Source organism: Dromiciops gliroides, chromosome 4, assembly GCF_019393635.1.
Source record: "Dromiciops gliroides isolate mDroGli1 chromosome 4, mDroGli1.pri, whole genome shotgun sequence".
Lineage (NCBI taxonomy): Eukaryota > Metazoa > Chordata > Mammalia > Microbiotheria > Microbiotheriidae > Dromiciops > Dromiciops gliroides.
Genome location: NC_057864.1, coordinates 161,805,100 through 161,824,342, shown reverse-complemented (window position 1 = coordinate 161,824,342; position 19,243 = coordinate 161,805,100). Strand labels below are relative to the sequence as shown.

At 49.5% G+C, this 19,243-nt stretch overlaps 2 protein-coding genes across 3 annotated transcripts; both read right to left on the bottom strand.

Annotated features, from left to right (window-relative positions):
* Positions 1-2,117: 2,117 nt before the first annotated feature.
* S100A16 (S100 calcium binding protein A16) lies at positions 2,118-12,325 on the bottom strand. The gene is made up of 3 exons (XM_044002666.1): positions 12,190-12,325; positions 3,328-3,500; positions 2,118-2,853 (listed from the first exon to the last, which is right to left on the bottom strand). The coding sequence occupies exons 2-3, from the start codon at positions 3,481-3,483 to the stop codon at positions 2,695-2,697; spliced, it is 315 nt and encodes a 104-aa protein (XP_043858601.1). The 5' UTR covers positions 3,484-3,500; positions 12,190-12,325; the 3' UTR covers positions 2,118-2,694.
* Positions 12,326-13,644: 1,319 nt separating this feature from the next.
* On the bottom strand, positions 13,645-16,850 carry S100A14 (S100 calcium binding protein A14). Of its 2 annotated transcripts, XM_044002665.1 has the most exons (5): positions 16,834-16,850; positions 16,316-16,375; positions 15,672-15,801; positions 14,687-14,833; positions 13,645-14,428 (listed from the first exon to the last, which is right to left on the bottom strand). In XM_044002665.1, exons 3-5 carry the CDS (start codon positions 15,699-15,701, stop codon positions 14,291-14,293), a joined length of 315 nt encoding a protein of 104 aa, XP_043858600.1. In that variant the 5' UTR covers positions 15,702-15,801; positions 16,316-16,375; positions 16,834-16,850; the 3' UTR covers positions 13,645-14,290. The 2 variants fall into 2 exon arrangements, with proteins under 2 accessions (XP_043858600.1, XP_043858599.1); XM_044002664.1 differs by lacking the exon at positions 16,834-16,850 and having other exon boundaries at positions 16,316-16,469.
* Positions 16,851-19,243: the final 2,393 nt, after the last annotated feature.

Sequence of the window (19,243 nt, the reverse complement as noted above, 5' to 3'; positions counted from 1 at the left end):
GACAGATATGTGTCAGGAAGAGGGAATATGTGTCAGAGAGAGGACAAAGTGTCACATACAATGGCTGAGTCTCAGAGGTGAAGAATGTGTCAGGAACTGAGAGATAAGTGTCAGATGTAAAGATAAGCATCAGGAATGAGGGATAAGTATGGAGTAGAGAGATAATTGTCAGGAACAGGAGATAACATCAGGGATGTAGATAAGTATCAGAGATGTGGAGATGGGTAAGGAAGTGGGGAGGGGGAAGGGAAGGGCAGAGACAAGGAAGATGGGAGATAGGCATCCCAAATGGAAGATGATAAGAATGGAGAAACAAACACCAAGAGATAATCAATTTCAAGGATGGGGAAAATGTCGTAAGTATCAAGGATGGCAAATAAATTCCAAGTTTTTAGGGTGACCATAGAGGCAGCATCAATTCCATGTGGATCAAGACAGGCTTGGAGTCAGAAAGATTTCCTAAATGGGATTGTATGACAAAAGTCAGTTAAACCTTTCTTCCTAATAAACCCAAAAAACCCAAGACCCACCTCTGACACCAGCAGCCTTACCCTGGATAAGTTTTTTAACTACCACCTGCTTCAAGCCACTCTTTATGACTTCTTTTTTTTTTCTTTTCTTTTCTTTTTTTTTTTTTTTTAGTGAGGCAATTGGGGTTAAGCGACTTGCCCCGGGTCACACAGCTAGTAAGTGTTAAGTGTCTGAGATCAGATTTGAACTCAGGTCCTTCTGAATCCAGGGCCTGTGCTCTATCCACTGCGCCATCTAGCTGCCCCTCCTTATGACTTCTAAATCACAGGCTGCTATTCTGCTTTGATAGAGGGAGTTTCCATGCTGAGAGTTATTCCACACACTGATAAAAAATACTGATTTTTCCTGTATTCATGTATTAGAGGAATGTGTTGGTGATGTTGGATAAGCATATGGGATGGTGAATGTGTCAAGGATGGAGGAAATGTCAAGGGTAGGTAGATAAGCCTCAGGTTTAGGGGGAGAAATGTCAGGTTTGAGAGGAAAACACTGGGCTAAGTCTCAAGAATCAGAACTAAATGCTGGACCTCAGATTTAAGTGACAAAATGGGGTGCCGCTATAACATTGTCTCAGGGCAAAAGAGTGGAAGAAGAGAGATGGGGATGGTTGTTGTACAAGATCTTGAAAGGTCATTCTAAGCATCCTCCTGTCTCTGTTCTCATTCCTGATCTAAAAGACCCCACTGAATCTCACTTAGAAGTATAGATCTTTCCCCTTTGGAAAGAAAGAAGGGAAACAACTGAGAGGAGGAGGGATTCCTGCAGCTAGAAATAGGGACTAGAGGTGGGACAGTTGTTTAAGGGATGGGAAAGGCAAACATGACTTCCTGACTCTGTCACTAACTCAGTAGGCCTCCATTTCCTCATCTGTGGAATGGAGATAATTCCTAGGATGGCTGTGAGAACTAGATGAGAGAGCAGATGCAAAAGTGTGTGGAGAAGTATGAGGTGCTGTGGGAGAAATGCAATAGGGTTCTCTCCATTTAGGGCATAAAATGTAAGCTCTTGAGGGCAGAGACTGGTTTATTTTGCTTGACATCTTTGTATTCCTAGGTGGTACAATGATTAGAGCACCTGACCTGGAGTCAGGAAGACCTGAGTTCAAATATGGCCTCAGACACTTACTATGTGGACAAGTCACTTAACCCTGTTTACCTCAGTTTCCTCATCTGAAAAATGAGGTGGAGAAGGAAATGGCAAACCACTGCAATATCTTTGCCAAGAAAACCCCCAAAAGGGGTCACGAAGAATAGGACACAACTGAACAACAACATTCCCCAGTTCATAGAACAGGGCCTGACAAATTGTAAGCCCTTAATAAATGCTTGTTGAAAGAATGAATGAATAAATGCCCGGTCCAAGGCATGTGCTAAAATCAAGAACTTCTGAATCCCTCTTCAACCCTCAACCAATCAATCAATAAACATGTATTAAAAGCACTGATCTCTCAGCATATCCTTCAGTTACTTATCTCTCAGAGCTCCCTCCTTGATTCCATGCTCAGGAATTCAGGAACCTTTAATGATGAAGGGAGGTGAACCAACAGGAAGCAGGGAGATTTAATGAGTGACACAGGGGTACCAGGGTGAGGGGCGTTTAGACTCCAAATCTGGCTTTTATTGAAAAATGTTAGAGAAGAGGAGGTGAGGCAGAAGCCTCTTCTGGGGTCACTAATAGGCTAAGGGGCAGAGGGTCCCCCCCACCAGGTATTCCTTTATTCCCACTTCACTGAGGACAGAGGGTTTGAGAATGAGCTGATGCTGCTGGCACTAAAGATGCCAGGAGTCATCAAAGCCTCCAACCAAGAGGAGACCCAGAGACTATTTCAGCTAAACACAGCCAAGGAAAGGAGGGGAGGAGGTGGCCAAAGTGGTGAAGTGGAAGGGACCCTGAGACTCCCCAAAGGGGGGTCCCCAGAATATCTCAACCTCCCCCAATTCATTAGGGATGAGATGAACAGTTGATGGAGGAAAGGGGAAGGTGAGAAAGAGCAAGGCCTGGAAGAAGACTGCAGCCTGAAAAACTGAAGTTCAAGGCCAGAATGCCCTGGTATAATGGGGAGGGGAGGGGAGGGGAGGGGAGGGGAGGGGAGGGGAGGGGAGGGGAGGGGAGGGGAGGGGAGGGGAGGGGAGGGGGAGGCTCTAGAGAAGGAGAAAAGTGCTGCTAGCCGCTGGTCTGCTGCTCCTGCTGGCGTATGAGATTGGCGATTGGGCTGGTGATTCCACCTATCAAGGTCCAATACTCATCAAAGCTGATCCGACCGTCGTGGTTGGCATCCAGGTTCTGAATGAGCTTGTCAGCTGCCTTCCTGTTGCCCGTGTCCTGGGAGGGAGGCAATGGTCAGTAAGACCAGTGGTAAAGGGCCCCTGGGGATTGGGGGCAAGCTGGGCAGCCAAGGTCAGAGTCCAGGGCCAGAGGCAGTGGGATATATGGGGAGAGACCACTGGATTTGAATCAGAGGACCTGAGTCCCTATTATTTACAACCTCTGTGCCCTTGACCTAGTTACTCCCCCTTCCCTGGGCCTCAGTTTTCTAATCTGTAAAATGAGGAAGCTGGACTAAGTGACCTGCAGGGTCCCGAGCCTATCACTCAGTTGAGGCGGCAGTCACTTACCACCTCCCACCTCCCGCCCCCCTCTTTCCCCTTAGAGATTTCAAAACAAAGGAAGGTCTGTCCACCAGCCCCACTCCAGGCCTCCTGGGCATACAGCCCACAGCCCTCTGGGAAATTTCCCTGTGGGTGGGGGTGGGGGTGGGGGTGGGGGGCGGGAATGGAAAGGGGTCCAATCCCTTACTGTCAACATGTGGTTGAGTTCTTTCTGCAGCATTTTTCGGAAACTGCTTTTGCTGATCTTGTTCCGAACGAGGCTGTGCTTGGAAACGTATTTGTAAAAGTTCACCACCAGGACTTGGATCGCCTGTTCCAGCTCTGTATAGCATTCCTCGGCCATCTCACCTGCTCAAAGGTCTGAAGGGAAGGAGTGGGGATAAAGGAAAGCCCTCCTGGGGCAAGCCTCCGCCCCACAGGGCCGGCCCGCCTCTCCCGACCCTGGAGGGAGGAAGCGCTCCCCCACCGGGAGGAGGTAAGAGAGCGCTCTCTGGCCCTGGGAACAGAGGGGAGGGTGGGTGTAGGGGCTACAATCTGGAATGAGAATTATGTGGCTCCCCCATTCCAGGTGTTTCCCCCATCCAACCACCCAGACAGGTCCTTCCAGTTCCTCCCCAGCCTCGGGCCCGAGGCTAGGAGCATAGCAGAACCCCAACTGTGAGAGAGGCTCCCGTGGGAAGAGAGACCGACTCTAATTGACAGCCCCTCCCAATCCACACCCTAGCCCCTCCCAGGTATCCTCAGACCCCTCCCACCCACACCTTCCGGGGGTTAGAGACCCTCTCCCAGGCTTTTCCCTCAGCCCAAATTCAGAGCGGAATAATTTTTCCAACCGAACACAGACGTCCTGGGATTAGATTTTGTAGGGAGACCCTCCCCCCATTTTCCCCCAGCCCAAATTCAGAGTGGAATAATTTTCCCAATCCCACACACACCTCCTGGGATTAGATTTATAGGGAGATCCTCCCCCCATCTTTCCCCCAGCCCAAATTCAGAGTGGAATAACTTCCCCAAGATTAGACTGAGATTAGTTGCAGAGAGACCCACAACCTCCCCCTACACACACACACACACACACACACACACACGGTCACAGGCAAAGTGCCTAAAGCTGTGGCCACAGCTGCAGCCACCCGCTGCTGTATCTCTGGGGCCCTTTCCAACTAGACAGGCCCCACAATCCGCACCCCATACCCCACTGTGCTCCATGGCACAGGCTCACATAGAATGTGAGAATCTCATCATTAGAAGGGACCCCCCACCCCCCAGCTACCCACACAGGTCATCCAGCTCAAACCGTACCTTAGCAGCAATCCCCAACAAGTGGTTCTCCGATCTCTTCTGGGAGACCTCTAGCACCGAGGTAGCTCCTCTCTCTTTAAGCAACCCCCTCCAAACTGGCCCTGGCTCACAACTCTCCGCCCTAGCTCTAGTTCTGGGAATCCTCTTGTTACACGAAATGGAGCCAAGGTCTTTCTCCAGACCCAATCCCTCCGTTCCTCCGGGCACACCCAGCCTCGGCCACTGAGCCCAGCTGTTCTAGGACATCACTCTTACTAAGCCACCACAATTCGGCTTCCTCCCCACAGCCCAGAGTGCAGGACAGACGCACATCCCAACATCCTAGTATCCTGAATAACAGGATATGAGGGAAGGTGTAGTGAGTGGGGGATGGGAGGGGGGGGTGGCAGGCAGGATCTGCTCTGTGATTCACCACCCGTGCCCAAGTTAATCTAATAATTCGGCACAAGCCCCACATAATAATAACCGACACTTAGAGGAAGTTTGCAAAACCTCCGACAACAACCATTATTATCCTCCCCTTTTTTACAAATGTGGAAATGGAGGCAAAGAAAGGTGAAATGACTTGCCTGTAGTTAAACTGCTAGGAACTGTCAGAGAGAGGGTAGATCTGAACTCAGATCTTCCTCACTCTCCAAACTAACACTAACCACAAGCCACAGTACTGTCCCACCTCCCCATTACTTGGAGGGAAGTAATAATAACAATAATTATTAATAACTGCACCTACTCCTGTTTCCATAACACTCAAAGGTTTATAAAATGCTTTCCTCACAACTATTCTATACAAACCCTGAGTTTTCCTGCTTTCCTTTTAGGTATTGTCTTCTATTAGAAAGTCAGCTCCTTGTGGGCAGCTAGGTGGCACAGTGGATAAAGCACTGGCCCTGGATTCAGGAGGACCTGAGTTCAAATCTAGCCTCAGACACTTGACACTTACTAGCTGTGTGACCCTGGGCAAGTCACTTAACCCTTATTGCCCTGCCCGAAAAAGAAAGTCAGTTCCTTGAAGGCAGGAAATATCTTTGGTTTTGTTTGTATTTGTGCTCAAAGAATTTAGCACAGGAGCAGCTAGGTGGCACAGTGGATATAGCACTGGCCCTGGATTCAGGAGGACCTGAATTCAAATGCTGACTAGCTGTGTGACCCTGGGCAAGTCACTTAACCCTCATTGCCCTGCCCAAAAAAGAAAGAAAAGAAAAAGAAAGTCAGCTCCTTGAAGGCAGGAAATATCTTTGGTTTTGTTTGTATTTGTGCTCAAAGAATTTAGCACAGGAGCAGCTCGGTGGCACAGTGGATATAGCACTGGCCCTGGATTCAGGAGGACCTGAGTTCAAATGCTGACTAGCTGTGTGACCCTGGGCAAGTCACTTAACCCTCATTGCCCTGCCCCCCCCAAAAAAGAACTTAGCACAGTGACTGGTACACAGTAAACACTTAATAAATGCTTGTCGCCTGCCTGAACATATTATTATTCCCATTTTAGAGATAAGGAAACTGAGTCTCAGAGAAGATAAGTAATTTGTCCAAAGTCACATATCTAATATACGTCAGAGCTTTTACTTCTATCCCTTTTTGCTCATCCTAGGTGAGTTAGGAGGTACAGATTTGTAGACTGGAGGACATTCCAGCTCCAGGGTCTGGATGCCCATCCTTACCCACTACTCATTCTCCAAGGCCTGCCTGGAACCTAAGATGGAAGATACTAGTCTACATACAGATGCTCTGACTAGGACCATTCCATTGCTTCCTGAACATTTATGTACTAATGAAGTCCTCTTCCTGACCCTCCTGCCTGCTTTTAGATAATCAAATCACCTTCAATGTCCAGGTCCAGTCTGGGCCTGTTAATTTACTCCCAGTGCCTGGGAGCAACTAAAATAGGGCTTTCAGCAAGGATGAAAGCTCAAAAGCAAAGCTCTCCCGGCATCCGCACTCTCCTCCAGCCCGCATGCCTCATCTACTCCTGCCTCCTTGGTTTTCCTTATGCCAACAGCAGCCATTTTTTTCCAAACCAAAACTTGGGACACAAAGTCTGACAAAAGACATTTCACAGAACCCTGTCTGATCTCATCTGTTCCCATGGGTTCAGTGATTATATCTAGGCAGATGATTCCCAGATCTCTCTTTCCAGCCCTAGTCTCCTAATCTCCAGTACCATACCACTGCCCATTAGCCATTTCCAATTAGATGAACCGTAAATATCTTGAACTCAATACTTTTTTTTTGAGGGGCAATGAGGGTTAAGTGACTTGCCCAGGGTCACACAGCTAGTAAGTTGTCAAGTGTCTGAGGTCACATTTGAACTCAGATCCTCCTGAATCCAGGGCTGGTGCTTTATCCACTGCACCACCTAGCTGCCCCCAACTCAATACTTTTTTAAAACTCAGCATTCAATATTTTGAGCTCAACGTGTCCAAACCAGAACTAAATTATCTTTCCCCCAAATAATCACCCCTCTTCCTAACTTCCCTATTTCTGTAAAAATCACCATCATCTTAGTCATCCAGGTTCTCAGCTTCTGAGTCATCATTGACTATTCACTGTCTGATTCAGTACCTCTATATCAATCAATCATCAGGTCTTATAGATTCTGCCTCCACCCCTCTCAAATCTGCCCCCTTCTCTCCACTCATATGACAACCACTCTAGGATAGATTCTCATCAACCTCTCACCTGGGCTCATTCGATAGCCTCCTAATTGATTGTCTTGGCTGAAATTTTTTCTCTCTCTAATTCATCCTCCACTCAACTGCCAAAGTGATATTCCTAAAAGACCAGTCACTTCCTTGCTTAAAAACCTCCAGTGACTCTCTCTATTCCCTCTGGGATAAAATAAAGCTCCTCTTAATGTCCTCAATGATCTGGTTCCATCCTGCTTTTCCAACCCTATTACACCTTATTCCCCTTCCCAAATTCTATGATCCAGCCAAATTGGCCTTCCTGCCCTTCCTCACACATGACACTCTATATGCCATCTCCTACCTCTTGTTCTTTGCATCAGCTGTCCCCCATGCCTAGAATACCCTCTCTCCTCACCACCCCTGCTTACAATCCTTATCTCCCTTCAAAATTCAAGGCCTTTCCTGATTCCCCCCTCCCAAATGAATTTTCATTTGCTTTATACATACCTTATTGTATGATGCAGAATGTCACTGTAGAATATTAGCACCTTGTTACTGTAGAATGTTATTATAGAATGTTAGCTTCATGAAGTGTTGCCTAGCACCTAATAAGTAAGCATTTCATAAATGCTTGTTGATGGATTGATTGATTAAAAGTAAATACGTTTGGGGAGCAGCTAGGTGGCACAGTGGATAAAGCACCGGCCCTGGCTTCAGGAGAACCTGAGTTCAAATCCAACCTTAGACACAACACATACTAGCCGTGTGACCCTGGGCACTTAACCCTCATTGTCCCCCCAACAAAAGAAAAAGGGAAAAAAAGCAAATACATTTGGGAGGCAGCTAGGTGGTGTAGTGGATAAAGTACCAGCCCTGGATTCAGGAGGACCTGAGATACTTAACCGACCTTAGATACTTAGCATGTACTAGCTGTGTGACCCTGGGCAAGTCACTTAAACCTCATTGCCCCACAAAAAAAAATTTTTAAGTAAATATATTTTTCGTTTCTTGAAATTAAACCTATCCCAGAAAATCTAGGATGTGTATAGTACAAGTAGCCCTCAAACTACTCTCCCAGCCAGGTATCCCCTAACCCTTATGCCTTTTTTTAACTATTTGAATACCACCCCAGCTTCCCAAGTTCTGAACTCCTGCAATATTCATTTATCAAGATACTGCTCCTACATTTCACCACATACCTCCTCCTGCTATTAGTAGTTAACTAACATGCACTGTCTTGTCTCCCCAGCTAGGTTAGAAACTCCTTGAAAGCAAAAACTGTGAATTTATATTCCTCATGTTTAACAGAGTTCCCCAAGAAAGTCAAAGTGTTAAATGGATAATTATTATGCCCTTGTCCCCCATTCCACTCTTCCCTCAAGTCCTGACCATCAGTATTCTAGGTCCTAGGCATGCATTCTGGGACCTATCAAGAGCTTATGAACATCGATGTTTAAGGGACTTTTAAGGAAGAAAGCATGGGTTGGGAGGGAAGGGAAAGGGCAGGCATTAGAATCCCATTTTTCTTAGATCATAGGACTTGGAGCTGGAGTTCTTGGAGATCACTTAGTCCAACCCACCCATCGCATGGATAAGGTAACCATAGCCCAGGGAAGGTAATCACATTGTCCAAGGTCACACAGATGAAAAACTGTAGAGCAAAGTCAGGTCCTCTGACCTGTGCTTTCCACTGTACCACACTACCTCTATCAGGACTCAGCTCACATACTCCTTCTTCCATCAAGTCTTTCCTGATCTAGTCAGAAACAACTGTCCTTGCTTTGACATGTGTTCTTATCATGTTACGGTATGTAAAAAATCCACTTGGACATGTGTCATCCTTCCTACTAGATTGGAATCTACAGGTCAGGAACCTTGGCTTACTCATCTTTGTAACACACACACACACACACACACACACACACACCTGCCCCAAACATAGTATCCTGTACACAGTAGAATAAATAGAATAAAAATTAATGTTTGTTGGATGAAATTGAACTCAGTTGGGTTGGTCACTGCCCCCTCTTTGACTAGGAACCCCTTCCCCCCACTCTCTTCCTTAGCTCCTTCCCACAAGCCCTTAGGGGCCTGAATTCAGTCAGGAAAGAGATTAATGTCAGTTTGGGGGCACAAAGGGTACTGGGGGAATAGGAAGGGTTCAGTTAAGTGTATGTGGAGGGGGAGAATCTCAAGGGACACCTGCATTGTTGGACCTTCTCCCAAGAAAACAAAGATCAACCTAGCAGAGTCAGGGGCCAAGCCTGCTCCCAAAAGGATCTGAGGACCAGGGGAAAGAAGGGAGGCTCCGCATGGGAAGAAGATCAGAAAGACCCAAATCCCACGGAAACTATCCCAGGCTTCAGAGAGTACCGACCTTCATCTCAGGACTAAGTCCCCAAAAGGGGAGGAGACAGAGAAAGGAAAGGGTGGGGGACATACCAGTTTATCAGATGGTGTCCCTCTGTTCCCTCTCCTCACTTACCTCCCAACCACCCTTTCCTTCCTTCCTTCCTTCCTTCCTTCCTTCCTCATGGTATTTCTTTAACCAGAAGGGTCCTTCCCAGGGCTGCCCTGAAACTAAGATAGGGAAGGCAAAAATGGGAGGGGGGGGGAATGCTGAAAGATCTGGCTCCTCTGTCCTCAATTGGTCTCTGGACCACCCTGGGGAGTCTTTTTCCTAGGGCTGCCCCTCTCTGTGCCTTGGTTCTCATGCACTGCTCAGAACATCCACCCCAATACACTCCACCCTTGCTCCCTATGTAACATGGGCAACCCAGGAGATAGATAGCATCTGAAAGATACCTAGAAATCCTCAGAGAGCAGTGAAATGCAAGGCATCATTACCTTCTCTTCTCCCCTGGGGGTGGCAGACTGGCTTGGCCACTAGGCCCATCCCTAACCACCTTCATTCACCCAGCCCACAGCCGTCCTCTCCCATTCCACTGCCTCCCCCGCTTTAACTCTGCTCACCCCACCCTCCTGCTGATCCCAACCCCTTTTGGAGAGTCTTAGGCCGAGCAGATCTGGGGAGAGGATGTGCATGGGGTGTGTGCAGCTTGGACTTTGCCATTTGGCGGGGTCTCCCGCCTGTACTCAAGTAGAAGGGGAAACGAGAAGGTTGGAGTGTTAGTGGAGCAGGGCAAGGTAGAGTTTAGGAATAGAATCCTTTTCCCAGTTCAGAAATCCCTCCCTCAGCGTGGGCAGAGAAACCTCAGTAAGGGATCTCTCATCTGGGGTCTCAGTCTCTCAGAGTCTTGGCCTTCTCCTAGGCTGATTCATTTGTGTCCAAGGACACAAATGTCCCCTCCTCTGCCCTCCAACCATGTTCACAGCCCCACTGAAGCCTTGCTGACTTCTCCAAAAAAGACCAAAGACCAAATTACCCCCCAACACATATCTCCCTGAAACTCCTAATCCTCGGCTCTCTTTCCCTCCCTTCCCTTCTCACCCCCCCCCAAATGTTCCTCTTGCCAGCTGCACTCCTGACCCTTAGGCCCCTTCCCGCCCCACCCAGAAACTCCACAGTTTTCAACAATACCCCCAAGCTGTTCCTCCAAACCATCTCTCCCCCCACTCCCCCTGCCTCCTACCTTTGGCAGCTCAACTCCCTCACTCACCTCTCTAAAACACCTGTGGCAGATTTAGAGGCGCCTTGACCTGCCTTCCGATATGCCCCTCCCCTCCCATAGCCACTCCACCCTTAGCCAGTTTTCACTCTAAATCAAATTCTTCTCAATTACTCCAAGAACCTGACACATACCCTGCTCTCCTCAGAACCCAGCTTGGAGACCCACCGTCAATTTTGACCCTCCCTTCTACCTCCCTACTCTGCCCAGCTTAGAATTCTTGTCCTATAGATACTGTATAGGAGGGAGAGGCCATTCATTCATTCATTCATTCATTCAGAGCTCCAGCCCCAGAATCCCTCCTCTCCTGAAGATGGTAGAATCTGCTCTGGGCCATGAACTGTTCTGCACTATTCTCAAGGCTGTTGAGAACTCTCCAGCCCTAGCTTTGTGACATCTTGCCCACTGCACCCCATCTCCTTCCACCTACTCCAGCTCATTTCCCAGAATTCCCCTTGGGCCCATAAGCACTAAGAGATCCGCTCTCACATGATGCCTCTCAACCATATCAACTCTGGGAATCCTTAAACCATTGATTTTACTGATACATCTTCACCATTCTTGCCTCATCCCCCTTAGATCTATCTCCCCCACAAACACACACATACCTGCCCTCTCCCTGCTTTTGGATGATGTTGAAAGTATGAAAGCACCTGAAGGTGAGTCTAATTCCATTCCAGATCCAGGTACAGCTACACACACACCCACACACCCCTAGCTTCTTCTCAGCCCCTTGGAACCATTGAGGAGTCTAAGGTACCTGGGTTACACCCAGGTACCCCTGGTTCCTAGAATTGGTTGGGAAGGTACTATCTGAGGCTGAGCTGTACAGGTGTGTCCACACCACGCAGAGTGGTTCAAGCTAAAACTTGTTTCCTTCCCCAGGTGAAGAAGCCCAAGCTGTTCTTTCCCCCATTCCCCCCCAGCTATCCTGATCCCTTGCACCTCCTCCTGTCACCACTCCCTTCATGCTCGCCTGCACTAGGCCCCGCTTTTCCCCTCTTTGGATTCTGTTCATCTCCCCACCCCCAAAAGGGAACTAGGCCTGTACACAGGGAGCTGGGAGGATTGTGAGGGGTGAAACTTGCTTTCATTTTACTTGATCTTGCTTTTTCTTCCCCCAGGAGTGGGCACTGAGGCCTCCTGGTCATTGACCTGGTATAACCGAGGATGGATCTGGTCTACCTGGGCTCAGGGTCCTCCCACCTGCTTGCTCCTCCAATAACGTCCGTCTGTACTGCTCCACTTGGCTCTGCCTCCCTATTCACCCAAACTTGGCCCTCCCTAAATAAATCATTAACTACCTGTTCCCTCCAGGCTCACTCCTGGCCTGGTCTGCCCTCTCCCCCTCCCCCCTAACCTCAACCACAGAGCTCTGCCCTTACCCCAGCTCTGCTGGCTCTGCTGCACTCTCCCTTCCTCCCCTCGGACTCGGCACTCCACCGTCTCACTCCTTCCCTTCTCCCACTAGCCCCAAGGCTCTCCCGGTCTCACCTGCCTCCTTGAGTCCTCCTCCTCCAGCGGGTCTCTCCGGCCTGACTTCAGGTACTGCCAAGTAGTTCCTGGACCTGCCCAGACTCCTCCCTGACTTCTTCCCAAAGTCTCCCCTAACTCCCTCCCTGATTTGCCTGACTGAGCTGGCTGAGTGGGGATATAAAGAGACTTAACTCAAGCTTTACCTGGCCGTGGGGTTGGGCCCTTGTTAAAGAGACACACACCTCCCCCCCCCCCCCCCCCCCCCCCCCCCCCCCGCTCCGAAAGGGTGTGCCAGGGAGGCTGGCTCTCCCCCAATTTACCCTCCCTCTTATTCCCCACCTTAGTCATCCCTCCCTGAAGTAGCAGAGAAAGGGGCTGTCATCAGCCACCTGGTTCACCTGGGTCATTCTGGGGACTAGTTTCAGTGGCCATAACTCACCCTTGCAGACAGACCAGTTAGCATACCAGCCTGGCCCGGCCCAGCCCAGCCTTGGGCAGGACAGGGAACCAGACTAGCCCTTACATTCCATACCCAAAGCTGAATTCCTTAGGCCTTGGGCTTCCTGCTCATTTAGTCAGAGAACAACAGAACCCCTGGAGCCTTGCATTCTGGACCCAACTGGGGATCAACCCAGTCCCCACTACTTCAAAATCCCAGCCTTCCTTCCGCAAAGGGTCCTAGGCATTTTCACCCTTTTCTTAGACAATTCCTTCCTTTCCTTCATTGCCCTTCCTAGGCACCAAAAAAATTGTGATGGGATACCTGGCTCCTTCACTCCCCCCTACCACACCTAGTCTCTCTGGAAACCAAGAAAGGTAGCTGTGATATTTGGGGGAAAGCACTGTCTCTGGAGTTAGGAGAGCTAGGTTCAAATCCCGGCTCTTCTACCAATAAGCTGTGTGACCTTAGATAAATCAGTTAACATCTCTGCAGCTATTTTCTCATCTGCAAAATGGGAATGATGATACCTCTACTATCTACTTTACAGAATTGTTATAAGTAACACATGAAATAATGTAAAGTGTTTTGTAAACTGTAAATCCATATATATGTACATAGGCATATATAGATTTATATATACATATATGGATGTGTTTGTAGATATGCATATATGTGTGTTTTCATTTATATATATGCATATATAAAAGCTATTATTATTTCCAGGAAAACAGTGACTACCAGATTATGCACCAATAAAATGAGGCCCAGAGGCCCCCTCAACAAATAATCACCTAGAGGGCTCAAAGCCAAGATAGGTAAGCAGATAGCCTACTGTCCAGTCCAGGAGCCATCCTTGTTTAGCCTCAAAGGAACAAACGATAGTCATTCATTTCTACTACTTGCAACTACTGAGTAGCCATGACCAACACCCATTCTCACCATGAGGTTCCAGGTCCTCTCTCCCTCCAAGATGCAGAAGAAAGTCTTGAACCACAACACCATATTTCTTTCTTTTTTTTTTTTATTAAATCAAATGATACAAAACGACCATCATTCCACAAATGCCCAAAGCACCAAGCCCCCTCACCCTCAAAATCACACCCTCCCTAGTCCCAGGCCAACTACTGTCCTCTCTGCCCACCCCTTCCTTTTCTAAAGGGATAAAACCCTAGAAAGGTTAGGGTCCCAGGATGTGTGGGTGGAAGAAGAGAGGGAGAGGAAGGAGGAAAGGAGGAGAAAGGGACCTGTCCCGGCTGGACGGTTATACCTCAGAATGGAGTGAGGGCCAGAAGCTCTTTTAGCACCAAATATCTAATCTCCTAGCCCCCATACCCATCCCTCCCTTAAATCAGTCCCCAGATCCCTTCTGAATGCCCTCTCCACTCCAGTTCATGCCACCATCGTCCCTAAAAATCTGACCCTCCACCTTGTTTCCCCTCCTGTACCTTCTACTTTGCAGGGACCCCAATCCTACCTCCCAAAACCCTAGGGAGCATTCAATGGGATGAATGCCCCAGTAGGAGAGGAAGGTATACACAAAGTCTTAGGGGGGGAGGAGGTGGATAGGGTGGGGAGCTGGGGTAGAAGAGAGAAACTTTTATTTTTATGTTTACACAGTCTGAGGGTGGGGTGGCTTCCCACCCCTTCCCAAGACTCCTGGGTGGTGGTGGGGGAGGCTCAGTTTCCCCGAGTCAAGTTCTCTAGCTTCACGCTCTTGGCTGCTTCTCCGATTAGTTCCCAGAAGCTCCCAAACTCTAACTTGGAGTCATTGCAGCTGCCCAAGTTGGCGATTTTCTCATCCAGCCCACAGCTGCCCTGAGGAAAGACAGGGATTGGAGCAGAGGGGAGACACCCACAGCTCAGAAAGACAGTCTCCAGCCTAGCCTTCCCACCCCACCCCACTCCAACCCTCCAAGGAAAGACATAGGCCCAAGGAGAGGCCCTTTCCCCCAACCTATTCAATCAACAAGGCTTTATTATAAGCCCAAGGGGGAAAAGGAGAGCAAGAAATGGGGGAGTGCAGGGACAGACATCCCCAGGGACACAGGGCTCAGATGCTTGGGTCTTCCATACCGGCATAAGGTGGGGCAGCTGCTGGGTGACCAGATCCCGAAGCTCAGAAGGCGTCAGCGTCTCCTTCTTCCCCTCTACTGAATACTGATGGAAGTTTTTGATGAGGGTCTCAATGGCCCGTTCCACATCGCTGAACTCCTGGGCATCCTGAACGGGGCAGGAGAGAGCTAAAATCAAAGAAGTGCTTCCCACCCTCGGGACCCAGGGTCACCACAGAACACCCTATTTATGGAGAGTGTTCTGCCTCACCCACCCACCAGTGACATTATTACTATTTATAGGTTCATCCATTAGTCCAAATACCTTCTTGCTCTGGAACTTCCTCTTCAACAATCCTCCCTATACTCTTCCCTCTTCTGGATCCTCCTTCCCAAATCACAGAAACCTCCCAAAGCCCCCCCCCCTCCCAGTGCCATTCTAGGAAATACAAACAAGGCAAGAGGGAGGCCCAGTTCACTCAGCCCCCAGCTCCCGGCCCCTCTTCGTTGTCCAGAATCATTCTCCATTTTTCGCCTGTTCCAGGCTCTTCCCTCTGCCCCGACCAGACCCACGTGGGAAGCCTTGAGTAATAGGTTGGGCAAATCTGCACACCCCCCCCCCCACTCTCCTAGCCAGGGCAGGTCCCAGCACGTGGGTCCTGCCTGGCTGGCTCTCCAGTGACAGGCTATGTGGGAAAAAGAGAACAGGTTCTTTTCTGAGGTCTTTGGGAACTAACTCTAAGCCAAGCCGTAAGGCTACAGCAGAGAAAGCCATGGAAAGGGGCAGAAGTCACTGGGGATCCTGATGAAGAGGGTGTGGGGAGTTAAAGGAGGGAAGCCTGGGAATCGAAGGAAGGGAGGCTCGGGTTCGAAGGAAGGTAGGTGGGTCCCGGAGTTAGTGGAGGGTCCAAGAAGGAACTTCAGAAAGGACAGGGAAAAAGGGAAAAGAGGGGTCAGAGGCTAGCAAGGGATTCTTGGGCACAAGGCAGGGGAATGAATGAACCAACCTCAGCATTGGCAGAATGACACTGTCCCATGATGACCTGGGTGAGTGAGAGGGTGCGGGGGTCCCTTCTTTGGTGTCTGGGAGCTTTCTCCTATGGCGTGTCCCCGAGGGACCAGTGGCTCATCTTCTGCCTGGCAAATGTGAGAGATCTGATATGAGGGGGAAGCAGAGGATTCCATCTCCCCCTCGCCCCACCCACCCACATGACTTTGCCCCTCCCTCCAGGAAGCTGGAAACGGGAGGTGGGGAGAGGGTCAGGGCCAGCTCTCCATCCCTCCACACCCAGAAACAGACACACATGCACCCCTAGGAAAGGAGGGAGTTTCTGTATCAGGATACCCTTGCCTTAAAGTCCTCCTCAGCCCTGATGCCCCCAGACCCTGAAATGATGCCCCCTCTAGTTCCTCAGCCCTGGTCACAAACATTACCCCAGTGATCCCATCCTCCAAGCGTCAGCCCCAAAATGTTTGGGTCTCCTAGTCCCACAGGACCCCACCCCCTGGACATTAAAGGAGGTGGGGTGAGGTGATATTAGTATCCTCAAAGGAAGTCTCCTCAAGGTTGGGGGTGAGGCATCCCCAAGAGCATCAGGAATGGGGAGAGAGTTATAGAGACCCCATTAGGTTAGGACATGGGCTCACTTACCTGCTGGGGCTTCTGGGACGGAGACAGGAGGAGCCGGCTCACCTGGCCCAGCCCTTATACCTGGGGGAGTGGAAAGGAGGAGGAGGAGAAGAATCGCAGGGAGGAGAGAGGGAAGAGGGGGAAGGGTTTGCAGTTGGGTTATGGCAGCAGCAGCTGTTGTACAGGCCAGGCTCAGAGCCAGAGGGTCCGCCCCACTGCCAGGAGGGAGGGAACCAGGAGTCCAGAACCAGGCCGGGCAGCTGCCTCTCTGACCCAGACAGAACAAGGGAGACAGGGAACCCGGGGAATCTGTCAAGAGAGCAATGGGCGATGGGGATGGGAGCTGGGGGCTGGGGGGGGGTGGGAAATGGGATCTGAAGACCAGCTGAGAAAGATTGGGGGGAAACTTAAGGCCCAGGAACCAGGGAAACCCGTGTGGGAGGTAGGGAAGGGAGAGGAATCCCAGGAGATGGGTAGGCAAGATGGTCAGCAGCAGGTGGCATCGAGATGAGGAAGGGGTTTATGAGCTTGCCCCTTACCTCCAGGAGGCAGGATACAGGAAACAGGGGAGGGTCAGAGGGAAGAGGGAGAGGGGCATGGTACAAAGGGTTAGTGGAGGAAGCTGGGAATCTCTCCCCAGCCTTCCTCAGTTGCTTGGGTCACTTTGCAGCTGATTCCTGACCTGCTGGATTGGGGAGGGGAGTCACCCAAAGCTTTGCTGTACTTTCGAGAGCCCGCCCCCACATTGTGTAAATGTGTACAGTCATCCTTTTTTTTTTTTTTTTTTGGTCTTATCCTGTGATTTCACTGGTCTCGGGAACTCCCAGTGAGGGGGACTCCCTACACCTGCAAAATGAAACTGCTTTGTCAAGAGCATTGACAGTTTAAGTGATTTGCTGTGTGGGGGAGGAAATGACTTGAACCCAGAGTTTCCTAACTCTGAGGCCGGCTCTCAATCCATTTTAATGTCTGTTAAACTTTAATTCTCCTCACTCTAGCCTACTCCCATTTGGGGGAAGGGGTGGGGAGGAAGTCCCAGGCTGGTTGGTGGGAACGAGTTCCGAGGAAGGCATCTCGTTGAGCAGCCAGCCTAGTAGATTTCTGGGCATGAATGGCCAATGTGAGAATTTGCATTCTGTTTGTCAGTGCCTATTTATGAGAGCTGCTTTTATTCTATTGAAGGAGAGGAGAGGAGAGAGAGGAAAAATAAAACCAAACATTTGTTAATTAGAAGAAAAATATTTTTTATAAAATCTGATTTATAAGATTTTATAAGATCTGATTCTTCTCTCATAACATGACTAATGTAGATATATGTTTAATGTGATTGCATATATATAACCTATATCAGATTGCTTGCCATCTTGGGGAGGGAGGAGGGAAGGGGAGAGGGGGATGGAGGGAGGGAGAAAACATTTGGAACTAGAAATCTTATAAAAACAAATGTTGAGGGTGCAGCTAGGTGGTGCAGTGGATAAAGCACCAGCCCTGGATTCAGGAGGACCTGAGTTCAAATCTGACCTCAGACACTTGACACTAGCTGTGTGAACCTGGGAAAGTCACTTAACCCTGGGGGGGGGGGGAAATGTTGAAAACTAGCTTTATATGTAACTAGGAAAAATAAAATACTATTAAGATTGGGGGGGGTGGAGAACCCAGAGTTTGCCTTCTGTTGGGAGCTGTGGTTTCTTTTGCACCTTAAAGATTCCTTTGAATAGGATCTCAGGACAGATGTTGAGTGGGGCCCAAATGGCTCGGGGGAGGGGGGGGGGACTCTAACTCTCCAAACTGGTTGAATTACCTGCCACTCCCTTTCTGTCATCCTGAGTTCCCACCTCCCCCAACAAGAGATTTGGCAGAGGGCCCTCCAGTCCCTGGAGCAAGTTCCTTGGAAGAGCAAGACCCTTGGACCTTGAGCCTCAGATAACCTCATCTAGCCCTCCCCAACTCCCATAGCTCATGGCATGGCCCCCCTGTAATAGTGAATGGGAAATGTAACGTGGAGAGAATGGAGGGGAAAGCACAGGTGGGGAGTGTGGGCTCTTTCTTCCAAAGCTCTGAAACAATTGAGGGGCTGTTGGGCATCTCCCCCTCCCCGACCCCACCCAGGGTTCTCAATCTGAGCCCCTCTGTGCAGTCTCCAGTCTGTTCCAAGACCCTGTGGGCTGCCCTGCCCTTGCCCCCTCTTGTGGCGAGAACCTTGAACCTGAGAACCCCCACCCCCAGCTTCTCCAAGGGATTTGAGGATGGGCAGTAGCTGTGCCCTGTATTCCTCCCCCTACCAGACCCCACCCCCACCATCAATCTGGAAATATAGGCAGTAAGCTCAGACATGGAGGAGAAAGGAAGAGAGTGTCTAAAATTCTAAGGCTGAATCCCAAATGATGGGCAGACATGACATAGCCATACTAGAGATAGCAATAATCCAGCCTTCCGGAGCCGGAACACGGGGCATCCTCACCCTACCACCAAACCAGGCCTCCAGGAGGAGCTCTTCAGGAGAGCGGAACCACCAACCTCCCTTGCCCCTTCCTCCTGAGTTGCATCACTATTGGTCATTCATTCACTCAACAACATTTATTGGATGATACTATAGTCCATACAAGAGGAAGCATTGTGTGGTGAATAGAGAGATGGCCTTGAAGACAAGAAGACTTGGTTGAAGTCACCTCCTGACGCCTACAGGCTGTGTGACCCTGGTCGAGGTGACTCTCCCAGGCTATAAAGTTTCCTCACCCCAGAGTTTCCTAAACTGATGAAATCACTGGTCCAGTCCCTGTAAGCAATACCAGCTAGGCCTTTTGTGGGTATCACTTGACCTCTTGGCCTCAGTTTCTTCATCTGTAAAATAGAATCCCTGCCTAATTCACAGGGTGATTGTGATAACAGCTCTTGATAAACCTTAAAGTATAATATGTCATTGCCTCAGGTCCAGCACCCTCTCCTGAG